General features: G+C 61.0%; 1 protein-coding gene across 1 annotated transcript; it reads left to right on the forward strand.

Moving 5' to 3' along the window:
- The first annotated feature begins 2723 nt into the window (after positions 1 to 2723).
- Positions 2724 to 14040, forward strand: MOV10L1 (Mov10 like RNA helicase 1). The gene is made up of 14 exons (XM_081084943.1): positions 2724 to 3266; positions 3601 to 3779; positions 4216 to 4362; positions 4751 to 4872; positions 5912 to 6011; positions 6519 to 6683; positions 7334 to 7507; positions 8378 to 8593; positions 9814 to 9963; positions 11428 to 11716; positions 11940 to 12100; positions 12317 to 12424; positions 13246 to 13383; positions 13460 to 14040. The coding sequence occupies exons 3-8, from the start codon at positions 4327 to 4329 to the stop codon at positions 8387 to 8389; spliced, it is 609 nt and encodes a 202-aa protein (XP_080941069.1). The 5' UTR covers positions 2724 to 3266; positions 3601 to 3779; positions 4216 to 4326; the 3' UTR covers positions 8390 to 8593; positions 9814 to 9963; positions 11428 to 11716; positions 11940 to 12100; positions 12317 to 12424; positions 13246 to 13383; positions 13460 to 14040.
- The last annotated feature ends 858 nt before the right edge of the window (positions 14041 to 14898 follow it).

Consider the following 14898-nt stretch of genomic DNA (forward strand, 5'->3'; position numbering starts at 1 on the left):
CCTTCAGGGTGAGGGTCCTCACTGGGGTGCCTGGCCAGTCTGGGTGAGGGGCTGAGGGCCGTTTTCAGGCTGGCGGGTGACTAAAGCTCCCAACCTCTCCTTTTTTTCTTTTTTTTTATTCTGGGATTTATTTACCTTCTATGGCTGTCACTGGAGCTGAGAGCCAGCTCCAGCTCTGAGGCCGTTGCCGGCTGAAAGCAGGTATCTGGAGTTTGTTTAGCTTCTATAATTGCAACATTGTTGCACCCAGAGCTCAGAGCTGGGCTGCGGCCGGCGGGGAACCTTGGCTTCCTCCATCACTGGAGCAAGCCAGCCTCCTTCACTTCAGCTGCCTGGGTGCTGGCCGCCATCTTGGCTGGAGGTTAATTTGCATATCGCCGATTAGCCAATGGGAAGGGTAGCGAAGTTACGGTTAATTACCATGTTTCTCTATTATTAGTAGGATTACTTTCTGATTGTTACAGTAATATTAATATTTCCCTAACACTTCACACTGTGTTTTTATTTTTTCCTACTTGTCCACTTCATGCATTAAACCTTCCTGGAAAGAAAGGAGTCTGTGCTGTCCTGTTGGTGCGATATTAGGATTTTCCTCTGACACAGACCCTGGCGCCACCCTCGTTCCTCCAGGCCTCGGCCTCCGGTGCCGTGAGAACCTGGGAGCGCAGTCTCTCCACATGCTTCGTAGAGCGTGCACAGCGTTCGACTCGGTCGCGGTCAGGCCCAGCCCCGCGCGGCCCGTGTGCAGCCGCGACAGCGGGCTTTGTGCTGTCTTCTCCCCGCAGGACCACGAGCAGACGGTGTCACTTTGCACTTGAGCACGTCAGCCACTTGGGAGTGAAAGGTACTGTTGCTGTGGAGCGCCCCGTGACGCCCGGGTTCCCTCAGCGTCGAGTGCACGTGGCAGGCACAGTCCCCTCCCCCACGTTAGAAGTAAAGCTGGGCTGGCGGGTGGCCCAGTGGTTAGAGCGCTGGCCTGTGCACTGCAGGGCCAAGGGTTCCGTTCCGGTCAAGAGCACGTACCTGGGTGGCAGGTTCCCTGCACCAGTCTGGGCGTGTGCGGGAGGCTACCGATGGATGTCTCTCACATCAATATTTCTCTCTCTCCCCCTCCCTCTTCCGTCCACTCTCTCTAAAGTCAATGGGGAAAATATCCTCAAGTGAGGAGTAACCAAAAAAAAAGTGAAACTGATTTCCAGTGTTGTTTTTCCTATTGGGAAGCTTCCGTGTTGTCTTATTTCAACTATGTAAAAACAACCCTTAGATTATTGAAAATAAAGCCACTGCACTCTGCTCTCCCCTCTTAATAGAATTCCTTTTGTACCTACAAGTAGACAAACCATGGCTTTTGTTCCCAAGCATGTGCTGGGTGGCATAGCTGTGGCTGCGTCCACGGGGCCGAGTGTAGAGGGTGCACGACACGGACTCGGGGCTGCTGCAGCCGTTCATCTCTTCGTGCATCTGTTTAATGCTTCTCAGTAACATCCACCTTGTTGCCCTTTCTTGTTTTAAAAGTGTTGTTTCCAGAAGAAGTCATCTTACAGTCTCCCCAGGTGACAGGCAGTTGGAACTGTGCAGGAGACAGCAAGAGCGACGGGCAGCCCACCCCCGAGGTACCCTGCCGCGCGGCTCAGCCTGCGGGCGCGCTCAGTGTGGCGGGCGTGGGGGTGGGTCACAGGTGGCCCGAGGCACGCTTAGGACAGCGCTGGGGACCCGAGACCGTGCAGCGTGGTTCTGGTGAGCAGTGGGGGCTGCGTACGTCAGGCAGCCATCGTGTGGCGACTCTTGCTTGGAAGTGTCTGACGGGTCGCCCTGCAGATGGCCGGCGTTCGTGGTCTTTGTGAACGTCACGAAGGCAGTTTGGTCTTTGCTTCAACAGCCCGGTCTCTGAACAGTGAGGTGTGTCCGTCGGAGCCAGGCACCGTCCGCAGCTCTGCACGTGTCTTCCGGGTGAACGCAAAGGGGTTGCTCTTGGTCGTGTGTCCGCTGACAGAAAGCCTCCTGTCGTGGTGGCGTGTCTCCGAGGGCCCTGCGCTGGGGCATTTGGTTTTGTGAGCACGTTTTAAGCCGATGCTAAGTACCGGCTTTTAAATTGTACCCAGTGTTTAGAAATCCTTTCGCCGTGCTCAGCCCCTCCGGAAAGGCAGTCATTACGGTGTTAGTGCCTCGCGGCCACAGGAGCCCCGGAAGGAGAGAGCAGAGGTTCCACCGGGTCACCTGCTGGGTGTCGTGTGGATCCGTGTTGTCCTTCGGCCACAGGAGCCCCGGAAGGAGAGAGCAGAGGTTCCACCGGGTCACCTGCTGGGTGTCGTGTGGATCCGTGTTGTCCTTCGGCCACAGACCAGGGGCGTCACCCTGTCCCGCCCGGCCTGCTGGTCTCGAGGCTGCGATGCTGCGCCGTTTAGGTGGCTCGCCTTCGGCATGGGCTAAGCCTTGATGCTTTTAAATGCAGAGCGTTGTCTTTCATGGACTGGCTGGTGGCAGGTAAATTGGAGGGCATTGCACACCTGAGCAAGGTGGACTCAGGGATGGATTGACCTTCCAGACAGAATACGTGAAGCCAGAGTTTCAGACACTGCTATCGGCACCACGGGGCAGGCGTCCTGCACGGAGCAAGCGAGGCAGGCCCTGTGCCTGCAGCTCCCAGCCCTGGGAGGGGAGGTCACAGGGCAGAGAGGCTTCCGAGGGGCAGGACCCTGCGCTCCACAGCCACAGGGGGGCTCGGGCGTGAGCACCGTGGACAGAGCAGCACTCACTTACCTCAGGGGCCAAGACTCGGGCGTCACCTGCCCTGCGCTCTCGGTGCCCCCTGCGGAGGAGGCTGGGTCTCCGGCTCTCCTCGCCCTGAGCTGGGCAGGAGGCGCACTCGCTGAGCTGAAGGGAAGGCTGTTGTTTTGGAGCCGTCTTCACAAACTTAGCAACTTAGTTTCTAGTAAAAGGTAATCAGAAGAGAAACAGAAACGGTGTTGCAGCGTTTGATCGGCTGTTGTGTGTTTTTGTCACGCTTTAAAGGGGAGTGACCTGTGGTCCGTGCCAGGACAGCACGCCGTTCAGGACACGAAGCCAGTGTTGCGTGGGGAGACGGCTACGTTTTCTTTTTAAACTGAGACCCTGCAAACACACATTTTTTTGGGGGGGGGGTCGTGATTATTTCTAGAACAGGGAAGCTGAGAAGGACCAGCCTGAGCCTGCCACCAAGACGAGCCAGGCGGGTGCCCAGGACGCACGGGGACCGGAGGCCTTGGCTACGGAGACGAGTCTCCTGGGTGCGTGTTGTGGGGCGGTGGCCACCCCTGGGACTAGGCCCGAGAGGCTCGCTGTTGGGGTCGAGGGTGGTCGAGACAGTTGTGTGACGGGAAGATGAGCAAACGCTCTGGTCACGACACAGACTTCCGACCGTGTGGCCTTTCCTGTCGCTGCTGCCGTGAAGGGGGAGGCGGGGAGGCCCCGTTTGCTCTGACGCTGACTCCCGAGCTGCGCAGGCCCTGGCACTGCGGGAGCGCCCCGCTGACTGGTTGCCCGGGGCCGGTGCTGGTGCCTCTGTGCCCAGCTGCTCGGGTTGTTGGCTGTTGCCTGACCCTGTGCCTTCCTTGGACCCAGGCGATGAGCTGCAGACCCCCGGGGCCCGAGAGAAGGAGTTCTTCAACCCCCTGCTCAACGAGAACCAGCAGCTGGCCGTGCGTAGGATCCTGAGTGGCGACTGCCGCCCCCTCCCGTACGTCCTCTTCGGGCCTCCTGGCACTGGGAAGACGGTGACCATCATCGAGGCTGTGTTACAGGTGACGGAGGCCGTGCGGTCCCCGTGAGCTTGGCTGGGGCGGGGGCGGGGGGTGGGCGGAATTCTCTGTCTGTTTACATGTGAATCAGAGTTTGCAAGGTCCAGCTGCTTCTGTTTAGCAAAGTCTGTCTTGTGGTGTTTGCGGACTGTGCAGGGTGTGAAAGCTTTCACGGGTGTAGAGGGAGCCTCCTGTTCTCAGGAGTAAGCTGCTTGCCCGTCTCAGGATGGTCTGCAGGTGCCTGCGGGCCCGTCTGTGTCGCAGCGAGCGGGGGCGTGTGTGCCTGTAGCGCTGCCCCCCTGGGGCTTCGGATTAACACATATGCAGAGTGCCCAGCCGCCCTCCTGCAGCGGGCGGGACCCACCACCTGCTCCCATGGCCAGGGCGCCACTGCTGGGACTGGCCCCACGCTGACTGCCGCCTCCTGTGCCTGGTGAAGGTGTACCACGCCCTGCCCGACAGTCGGATTCTGGTGTGTGCGCCCTCCAACAGCGCGGCCGACCTCGTGTGCTTGCGGCTGCACGAGAGCTGCCTGCTGCGACCCGGCAGCATGGTGCGCGTGAACGCCACCTGCAGGTTCGAGGAGGTGAGCCTCCCTCTGTCCTCCTGCTCCCGCCCCTCCCTCACAGCTGCAGTCCCTCCTGGGTCTGGGGGCAGCTCAGCTGGTTTGCTTGTAGGTGAGGGGCTAATTAGCCAGAGACCAAAGCTAGGAAATGGGTGACATCAGAAGTAATGTTTTGGGGAAGGATCTGCAGGGTTATATGTTACATTCATGGCTCCAGAGTCCATAAAATGGGGACTAAATTGATAAGAAAATACAAGGGTTTTTATTTAAGAAGACAGTCTTACGTCATTACTTAGTCGTAACTGAGAGGTGGAGCAGGACAGTTAGCTTGTAGGAGTCCTTCCAACTTTGTGATCATGTCCAATTAAAGACACTTAGTAACTTGAAAACAAACTGCCCCCCCCCCCAGACGATCGTCGAGGCCATCAAGGCGTACTGCAAAGACGGGGAGGACATCTGGAAGGCCTCGCGCTTCCGCATCATCATCAGCACCTGCAGCAGCGCCGGCCTCTTCTACCAGATCGGAGTGCGGTGAGCGTGGCGGGCGGGGCGGCGGGAGAGGCCTCTGTCCTGACAGCAGGTCAGGGGGCTCCTCCAAGGAAGGGGGTTTGTGCTGAGACCCCAGGGCGACAGGGCCCCAAGGTTTCCAGGAGGGCGGTCCCAGAGGGTGGGGAAGGAGCGAGCGTGCAGGTGGCACCCAGACCAGAGGCAGGAAGCACCTTGTTTCGCTGGAGGGACAGGAGGGGCCGAGGGGACCGTGGCAGGACCACCACTCAGTGGGCGGGGCGGGGGCCTCGGGAGGCTGAGGAGGGTGAGCAAGAAGCGGCCTGGCCTCACGGAGGAAGCTAAGGAGCCGGAGGCCGTTCGGGATCCAGAGTTTAAGGGCTTATGTTCCCAGGAAGGTGCCTGCTGTGAAGCTCTCCAGCAGAGACAGGCGTGAGGTAGAAAATGAGTGAGCTGCCCATCCTGGGGCGGGGGCGGGGGGGGGGGCGTTCATTTGAGATGCACAGACTCAGGCCTGTATCTGAGCGAGCTGACGGCCAGTCAGGGCAACGGGCCCAGCACTGCTGGCGGCTCCATGTGAGCAGGGGCCCCGCACTGGGGTCTCCGTCCATGGTTGGGGGCTCAAGGCCTGGCTCCACCCAAGGCTGTCCTGGCGGCAGCAGCTCCAGCTGAGAGCATGACTCGGGCAGTCTCCCCACGTGGGAATGTTGCCCAGTGCCCACCTGACCAGCTTACCCTGTCGCACTCCGCCCGAAACCTTGGGGAAACCAAGGCACAGAGAGGAGGAGGGCCTGCCCAAGGTCGCCCAGCTTCTGCGTGAGGGAGCGGGGCTCCAGCCCAGGCCCCTGCGGTGGGCGGCAGTCCCCAGCCTGGACCACGGCCGCCCAGCAGCTCCCCACCGTGCAGCCCCTCACCTGTCCCCTCTAAGACTTTTGAAACAGGCGTGTGGGGTAGGGTCCGGTGGGGACGGGAACTCAGTCTCCTGATGGGCTGTGGGTGCCTCCCGGGCTGGCCACCGAGCCCCAGGGACACTGACCGAGGCGACCACTTTCGTCTTTGGCTCCAGCGTCGGACACTTCACACATGTGTTTGTGGATGAAGCCGGACAGGCCAGTGAGCCGGAGTGCCTCATTCCTCTGGGGCTGGTCTCCGACATCAGCGGCCAGGTGAGGCCTTGCTGTGCCGTCCGCCTGTCGGCACCATCCTGGTCCCTGGGCACACGGGGGAAAGGGCTGCCTCCCTTCCTCTCCTCTCTCACACACGCTCACACGCACTCTCTCTCACACACACACACATGCAGTCGCACTCACACATTCTCACACTCGCACACGCACACACGTGCGCGTGCGCGTGGTCGCTGGCACCCGTGTTGGGTGCAGAGACTAGAGGCCCTGGAGCACCTCTCTGCCCCGACCTGTCCCTCTGTCCTGGGCTGAGCACTGGCCTCTGGTAGTGACTGGGGTCAGCCCAAGGCCCGTCAACCCTCCCCCACACTCACCCTGGCTGACGGGACATTCGAGTCCCACCTCCTCCCTCAGTCCCCAGGGGTCAGGCTGTGTCCAGGCCTGGGGCTGCGCTCCTGCCTCCGCCGCCCTCCCCCGACGCACGCTGTGGCTGACACTCTGAGTGGGCTGCAGCCGCTGTCCCTGCAGCGGGTCCCGTCTGTGTGGCAGATCGTCCTGGCCGGGGACCCCATGCAGCTCGGGCCCGTGATCAAGTCCCGGCTGGCCATGGCCTACGGGCTGAACGTGTCCATGCTGGAGAGGCTCATGTCCCGGCCCGTGTACCTGCGAGACGAGGACGCGTTCGGTGCTTGTGGCGCCTACAACCCCCTGCTGGTGAGCCAGACCCCATGGTGCCGGGCCCCTGAGGGACCGCACAGGGTGCCCATGGGGTGGCCCAGTGCAGACGGGGCCACAGGAATCTGCACTGCAGGGCCCAGTGCTGGAGCCGGCCGGGGTCGTGGGCCCCTCCCCGCGTGCTGCCCTCTGATCCCAGTGCCGGCGCCGCGGAGCTTGCCCCCGGGACAGAGGAGCATGGCCGTGGACGGGCAGGTCACCTGGGGAGTGGGGAGGACATGGAGGCGGGGTCGACTCCTTGAGAGGGGTCGTTGGGAGCCATGAAACTGCCCCACAAGGAGGGCTGGCGGTGGCCTGGCGCCTCCTGCCTAGGAGAGGGCGTCTGCCCGCCCTGTGCCAGGGCCTGGGGCTGGGCTTTGCTGGATGGCAGGACGGCCCTGTGGGCAGAACGCCCTTCCAGGTGCCCACAGGCTGGGCAGCAGGGCCTGGCCTCCTGCTCTTGTTTTCCCAAAGGTCACTTTGCTATTAAAATGGACCTTCTGAGGGGCCAAGGTCACTTTCTGCTCAGGCGGCGATGAGAGGCCGGGAGGTCTGGGCGGTGGGGCGGGGGGGGGGGGGGGGGCATCACTTCCCTGCAGCAGGACGAGGCGCGTGCTGACGGGGCTGCCCCTGCCGCGCTCTCCCTGCAGGTGACCAAGCTGGTGAAGAACTACAGGTCCCACGCGGCCCTGCTGGCCCTGCCCTCCCGGCTCTTCTATCACAAGGAGCTCGAGGTCTGTGCCGACCCCAAGGTGGTGACCTCCTTGCTGGGCTGGGAGAAGCTCCCCAAGAAAGGCTTCCCCCTCGTCTTCCACGGCGTGCGGGTGAGTGTGTGGCCCCGATGCGAGGAGGAGGGGGCTCAGCTCGGCGAGCACAGGGCCTGCGACCCTCAGTGCTGGGGGCACAGCAGCTCACCCTGAACCAGCTCCCACCGGTCTCCGGCTGCATGGCCTGCCTGTGTGGCCCGTCGGAGCCCAGGCTGTGCCGACCTCTGGTCTGTGTGGAAACCAGCTTTGGACTCACTCTGTTTCCTCCTGCTAGTTTTCTGCTTCGTTCACTTCAGCTTTCAGTCCATCCTGCCCCTGAACTTCAGCTCTGTGGCCCGCCCTGCCCCTCACTAGCCCCATGGGGGGACCCGTACAAGGAGGCAGGGCCTGGGCGCAGCTCTGCTCCGCATGGCTCCTGCACCCCCTGGTCCTGGTGACTCCCCATTTTCTTTTCGATCGAGGCTCACAGAGACACGTTTTCCTTGACTTCCAAGGGGCTTGGAGTGCTGTGGTCGCCTCTTTTTATGCCGAGTTGCGTTGGTTCTGATGAAGGCCAGGCCTGTGGCCCCGGCTTTTACAGATCTGTGGCCCAGTGGGACTGTTTTAGTAGATGTTCTAAGGACACACAAAAGCTCACCTTCTCTGTTGACGATGTAAGTTTCACGTGGATTTTTAAAATTTACTTGTGGAGCTTGTCCGTCAGCTCCTCTGTGTCCTGACCTGGATCCTGTCTGCTCGGCCTCCCCCTGGCCAGGCAGTGATCTGGCTTCCACACCAGATCCCCCCGGCGCCTGAGGCCTTGCCGCCTGTGCTCCCTGTTGCGCCGCGCCTGCAGTTTAGGTTGTGCCCTGTCCTGGTTTCCTTTCCGTCCCACCTGGTGAGACATCGACGCCCCTTCCCGGGTTCATCCCTCCTTCCTCGCTTCAGGGCCGCTTCTGAGCAGCTGCGGGCGTCACACTGCACCCGTGTAAGAGCCTGTCGTTAGTGCGGACTCTGCCCTTCGTCCCCCTCATCTCTGCTGCGCGGCTGGTGCCCGTTGACTGGTGCTCCCTCTGAGGACAGCCCGCTCCTCTCGCTGCTGGTTCCCGACCTCCCATCGGAGATCCAGGGGCCAGTCAAGTCCCTCAGCGAAAACTCCTGGAAGTCAGTGCATTCTTCTTTTTTTTTTTTTAATATATTTGTATTGATTTCAGAGAGGAAGGAAGATGGAGAGAGAGATAAATATCAATGATGAGAGAATCATTGATTGGCTGCCTCCTGCACGTCCCCTACTGGGGATCAAGCCCACAACCCAGGCATGTGCCCTTGACCAGAATCGAACCTGGGACCTTGCAGTTTGCAGGCCGATGCTCTATCCACTGAGCCAAACCAGCCAGGGCGAGTCAGTGCATTCTCACTGCTCTGTGTGTGCTGTTTCAGTTGTGGCGAAACACACCATGTCCGGTCGGCTGCATTCGCCAGCAGGGCCCAGTTCGGCGGGGGGGGGCGCGGGGGAGGGGGGGTAGCACGGGCCCCTTGTGTTATAGTCGGTCATCAGAGCTCTCCATCTTCCCGGACGGACACTGTCCCACTCACCCTCACCCCCCCTGCCCTGGTGCCCCCATCACCCCTGCGTCTGCTCCGAGCCCTCGGGCCGCGTGCATGTGCCTCGCGGGGGTCTCCCATCGTGTGCCTGGGCCGCGTGTGCTTCCCAGGTTGCACGGACGCTCAGGCTGCTCCCACATCTACTTGGCTGGGTCCCGGCGTTAATTCTGTTCTTGTGGGTGAACGCCTGAGCCAGAGGGGAACTCTGCTTTCGGGTTCTGAGGGCCTGTACACGTTCTCCACGGCGGCTGAACCACCTCACGCTGGGCGCCAGGCACCGTGTCTGTCTTTAGTTGTGGCCGTCCTGGTGGGCGTAGGCGGGCCCTGAGGTTTGGGTTTGCATTTCCTTGATCTGCAGTGATGGCCTGTGCACGCTGGTCATCCTCCTGTCTTCCCTGCAGGCCGGAGAGAGGAGGGCGCACCTTCCACAGGAGGGGGGCAGCCAGAGCGAGGGGTTGGGCCTGGCCTGGCCCGAGGGGCTCCCGCACTGACCACACCGGTCACTGCCACCTCAGCCATCCTGGCTCCCGGGCTCTGTTCCCCACCGGCATGTGCATGCCCCACCCCCCCGCCCCCGTCACTGTCCTCACGGGACACTGCCCTCCTCATGCCCCCGTCCTTGGGCCTCACTGCAGCTGAGCCGGTTCCGGTTCCGTAGCCAGGCCCCTCACCTCTGCCTGTCCCAGCGCCTGCTCAGCTCCCCGTTCACGGCCCGTAGCGAGTGCAGCTGGTAAACGGGCCTCGTGACGCCCTGTCTCTCTTGTCTCCCAACCTGACAGGGCAGCGAAGCGCGGGAAGGGAGGAGCCCATCCTGGTTCAACCCGGCCGAGGCCGTGCAGGTCATGCGCTACAGCTGCCTCCTGGCCCGGAGCCTCTGCAGCCAGGTGTCCGCGCAGGACATCGGCGTGATCACGCCCTACCGCAAGCAGGTGGGCCCCGCCCCCGCCGCTCGGTGCTTCCTGTCCGTGGAGGCCACGCAGGAACAGGACACGAGCTCGTCGCGTGGCATCCGCGGGGCTCCCCTGGCCTTCCACACCCGGGTCCTGGGGCTGGGTGTGCAGGCACCTGGGTGAGCCCGCCTCCATGCTCACCTGTCCCAGTGTGAAGTTGTCACCCCTGTACTCACTGTGCACGTCCTCCATCTGCCCTGGGCCCACCCTGGTCTCCCATCTCCCGTGTCTGCAAATCCCACGGTGCCCACACCTGCAGCTGCCTGAGTGGGGAAGAGGGTTCCCCTGGGGTTGTCAGGGACTTGAGAATCTGTGTTATAAAAGGCCTGTGGCTGGCACGGGCGGGCGGGGCCGTGCAATTTCGCGCACTGTGCTTCTAGTCTTTTCATGTTTACTGGCCATAATGTTTCGTCAAAATTCCTGTTTAGCCTGGTCAGGTGGCTCAGTCAGACAAGGTCCCGTCACCACAAGGGTCATAGGGTTGATTCCCAGTCAGGCGCATACCTAGGTTGAGGGTTCAGTCCCTGGTTTGGGCACATACAGGAGGCAACTGATGTTTCTCCCTCTCCCTCTCTCCCCCTCCCTGCCTCCCCCCCCCCCACCTTCTTCTCTCTCTAAAATCAATAAAACAGCCCGGCCGGTGTGGCTCAGTGGTTGAGCATCTATCTATGAACCAGGAGGTCACAGTTCTATTCTGGTCAGGGCACATGCCTGGGTTGTGGGCTCGAGCCCCCGTGTGGGGCGTACAGGAGGCAGCCGATCTATGGTTTTCTCTCATCATTGATGTTTCTATCCCTCTCTCTCGTTCTCTGAAATCAATAAAAAATATATATTTATTTAAAAATAAAGAAAACATATCCCCAGGTGAGGGTTTTTAAAATCCTGTTTGAATCCAGTGCCCCCTCTGTTGCTCTGAGGTGGTGTCTGCAGGTTGCGCTGAGTCAGCATTATTTCTGCACCCGGGCCCTTGGTGGTCGAGTGTTCCCGACACCGTCTCAGCCAGGCCTTGTCCCTGGTTCCCTCCGTGTGTGGGTGTGTTTGTTCTTTCCATGTAGTCACATGCACATGGGACGTGTAAACCGTTCCCTTCGTGGTCTGTGCTGTTTGTTTTTTGTCTAAGAAACCCTTCCCTGTCGTGACGTGAGGTGTGTTTTCCCACTTTGTTGTGGAGGTCCAGCCCTCTGCGTTGTGTGGGTGGTCATGGCGAGGGTCTGTGTGACTGGTCTGTGGTGTGTGTCTGCTGCACACACGGCTCCCGTGCACACCTGGGCTCCCCTCCCTCGCGGCCCCCCCGCCCCCGGGACCGCCAGCCTGGCTGCTGGGGCTCAGGCTGAGCTGGCATCTGGGCTGAGGCCCTCATGGTGAGCCTCCAGACCTGCCCCACCCCCGGTTCTTCCCTTTGTGCTCTTTCTGGTGAGTTTTAGAAATCCCACCTTTTACCAGAACACGTGTTTCTTCTTGGAACAATTGGTCAGCATGCCGATTGCTTTGGAGTTGGGTCGCTTACCGGTGCCGCCTGCACCGCTGGTCTCTGCGCTGTCTCCTGAAGTTTGTCTTCTCGTCGTCGTCTCAGCAGAGGCCGGTGCGTGGCAGACGCGGCACTGACCACCTCAGCCTGACCTTAGTCCCCTGCCGGCAGGTGTGGGCAGGGTTGGCCTTTGTCCTGCAGCAGATGCGCTGCCAGGACACCTGCTCGCTGCCTGCCTTGTTTTCAGGAGCATCTTTCCACCCGGTGAGCACTCCCTTATTCTCAGTGGGGACAGTCTCCCCGCAGCGTCTGCGGGACCTCTGGCCGGGCTCCCGGGTGTCCCCTCCTGCTCTCTGACCCTCCCGTGCCTGCACCCTCAGCACCGCCCCAGCGTCCTGGGGAGGAGTCGCCTGCCATCGAGTTTTCTTTCAAATACTCGTTCTTCCAAGATTTCAAATGGGGCCTTTTTTTCCAACCCCCATTGGAGATCTCGTCTCCAAACATCTGGCTCAACTCGGCCGTTCCCGCTCCTGAGGGCGAGCTCGCCTTCTCCTGGCTCCGTGGCCACTCGTCACAGCGTCTGTCCTCCTCCCGGCTGCCTGTGACGCTGCCACAGAGGAGGGCACGCCGCCTGTCTCCAGGCCACAGGTGTGGTGAAGGCTCAGGCCGGGGAGGGCCCCACAGGGCAGAGCTGCCCTCACCTCCATAGAAACGGGCACTGAGCCCAGCCCTGGAGTCGGGGGACATATGATTGGGATTGAGAAGCAGCACTGCACGTTGTCAGCATGGACTTCTGCTGCAATGTGGGAAGAAGTGGTCAGCTTTGTAAAATTGTATCTTTAATCTTTTTTATCTGCTTCAAAGGTGGAGAAAATAAAAATTCTTTTGAGAAATGTGGATCTGATGGACATAAAGGTCGGATCAGTAGAGGAGTTCCAAGGGCAAGAGCATTTGGTGATCATCATCTCAACCGTAGGTGCCCTGTTCCTGGGGGGCCCTAGAGAATCGGGAAAAGAACCACCATCACCCCGACACCCGGAGTCACCCCGACTCCCGGAGTCACCCCAACTCCCTGGTCACCCCGACACTCTGTGCTGAGCCCATAGGGTTGGGCCCATGTTGTGCAGACAGAGGGCAGTGAGGCTCCTCCCCCACCCCCTGCTGCTTTTTCCCTTTTTTTTACCCTCATCCAGGAGTGAGGATACTTGGATTTTTTAAAAAATATATTTTATTGATTTTTTACAGAGAGGAAGGGAGAGGGATAGAGAGTTAGATACATCGATGAGTGAGAAATATTGGTCAGCTGCCTCCTGCACACCCTCTACTTGGGATGTGCCCGCAACCAAGGTACATGCCCTTGACTGGAATCGAACCCAGGACCCTTCAGTCCGCAGGCCGACACTCTGTCCACTGAGCCACACCGGTTAGGGCTTGGATATTTTTTCCCCACTGTTTTTTTTTAGAGAATGGAAGGGAAGGGCGGGGCGGGGGCGGAGAGAAACATTGATGTGACAGACACATCGATAGGTTGCCTCCCACATGCACCCTGACCGGGGGTGGGGATCGGACCTGCAGCCCAAGTACATGCCCTTGACCGGAATCGAACCCAAGACCCTCCAGTGTATAGGCCGATGCTCTAACCACTGAGCCATGTCAGCCAGGGCTGCTTTTTTCTCTTTTAACCAAAAATGAGGTCACACTGACGATGTTTTTTGTTTAATGTTTTCATATGTCAAGAGTTCTTTCCACGCCAGAAACTTGAAACACCTTTTTCTCCGCCTTTGTGCTTCCAGGTGCGGTCGAACGAAGACCGTTTTGAAGACGATAGGTATTTCCTGGGTTTCTTGTCCAACTCAAAGCGGTTCAATGTGGCCGTCACCAGGCCCAAAGCCCTGCTGATCGTGCTGGGAAACCCCTACGTCCTGGTCAGGGTGAGCTGCCGCCCCCAGGGAGCGGTGGGGGCTGTCCGCCCTGCCCACTCTAAGGCCCGCTCCTATGTCCCCCCAGGACCCCTGCTTCGGCGCGTTGCTGGAATACAGCATCACCAATGGCGCATACACCGGCTGTGACCTGCCGCCCGAGCTGCGGCACCTGGAGGGCTGAGCCCCACCTCCCTGCCTCGCCCCTGCGCCTGCTCCGGGGCTGTGGAGGCGCTCTGTCTAGCAACGGACGGTTGGCATCACCCCTCCCTGCACAGCCTCCATAGACACGTGCTCCTCATAAAACCACACCATGAAGAGGCACCTGCCCAGCTCACCTCGGGGTCCTGAGCCTGAGCCCTGCAGGGAGCCCAGTGCACTGGCTGCCGCCTCCCACAGCTGAGCTGGGGCTGAGCTGTGCAGCCTCCCTGCTTAGAGGAGCCGGGAGCCTAGGAACAAGGGACCCGGGACCTTGCCTGGAGTCCCTACTGCAAGGGAGGGCACGAGCCTCTGTCTGCCATGGTCACGGCGGCCTCCTGCTGTCTTGGCCACAAGCATGGGGGCCGCTGGGCAGGACGGTGCCTGCCCGACCATCAGCCCTGCCCGGCCCCTTCCTGGCACTGTAGTCACTACACCACGGCCCATCACCAAAATAAACACTTGCGTGAGACCCCAGCGTGGCTTTCCACTCAGAGCACCAGGTGGGGGACAGAGCCACACCGTCCTCCCGGGTCCTCGAGCCAGTGCTCAGTCACCCACTGGCCGTGTGAAGCCGTGGGCACTGGGGGGCTCTGCCTGCGGCGGCCCCAGAGGTGGTGGCGTGTGTGGCCCCTGCTCACCCCTGGGCCAGGAGCTGCCCTCGGGTGTAGATGCTTGGGGACCGTTTCCAAGAGAGGCTGGGAGCATGCACACGTTGGGGGTGTCCCTCGTGGGCGGCACCAGGCCTGGGGACCAGCACCCCGGGCCCAGGAAGGGTGTCGGACCCAAGTCTGGCCGTGCGTCCAGGGAGTAGCGCAGAGGCTGGAGCTTGGGCCTGGCCTCAGGGCCGCCTGTTGGGGGCGGAATCCCTGGGCTGGGGGACCACCCAGTGGCACCTCGACAGCCATGCGATGGGACAGTGAGGCCTGGCACCCTCCGCCCATCACGGCCACAGTGTCCTGAGGTCTGACCTGGGGTGGGAGTGTACCCCAGGGGGTCTGCACCCACCATCCCTGGGGTGGGACAGGCACTGCTCGACGGACGTGGCCCACTCGCCTTCCTTCCCAGGGTCGGGCTCCTCACCACGCAGCTGCGTGCCGCCCTCCTGGGGTTAGAGGTCACTACTGTCTGAACCGTGAGACCAGAGCAGTGACCCCTCAGACCTGCAGCTCCCTCCCTCCTGTGGAGGGCTGTGGCCCCGCCTCCAGGAAGGCAGCTGGGACAGGAGCGGGAGGCCCAGGCGGAGTGAGTTGGATGGGGTGAGGGGAGACGGCTTTTCAAAGGCTGCAGAGCCCCCGGGACCTTCCTGAGGGTCCCACAAAGGATCCG

Source organism: Myotis nattereri (genome assembly GCF_964212035.1).
Source record: "Myotis nattereri genome assembly, chromosome: 2".
Lineage (NCBI taxonomy): Eukaryota > Metazoa > Chordata > Mammalia > Chiroptera > Vespertilionidae > Myotis > Myotis nattereri.

Coding starts and splice junctions, on each gene's coding strand:
- MOV10L1 (XM_081084943.1), top strand. CDS start 4,327: ATGGTGCGCGTGAACGCCACCTGCAGGTTCGAGGAG. Junction 4,363..4,750: donor CCACCTGCAGGTTCGAGGAG/GTGAGCCTCCCT, acceptor CCCCCCCCCCAG/ACGATCGTCGAGGCCATCAA. Junction 6,012..6,518: donor TCTCCGACATCAGCGGCCAG/GTGAGGCCTTGC, acceptor TCTGTGTGGCAG/ATCGTCCTGGCCGGGGACCC.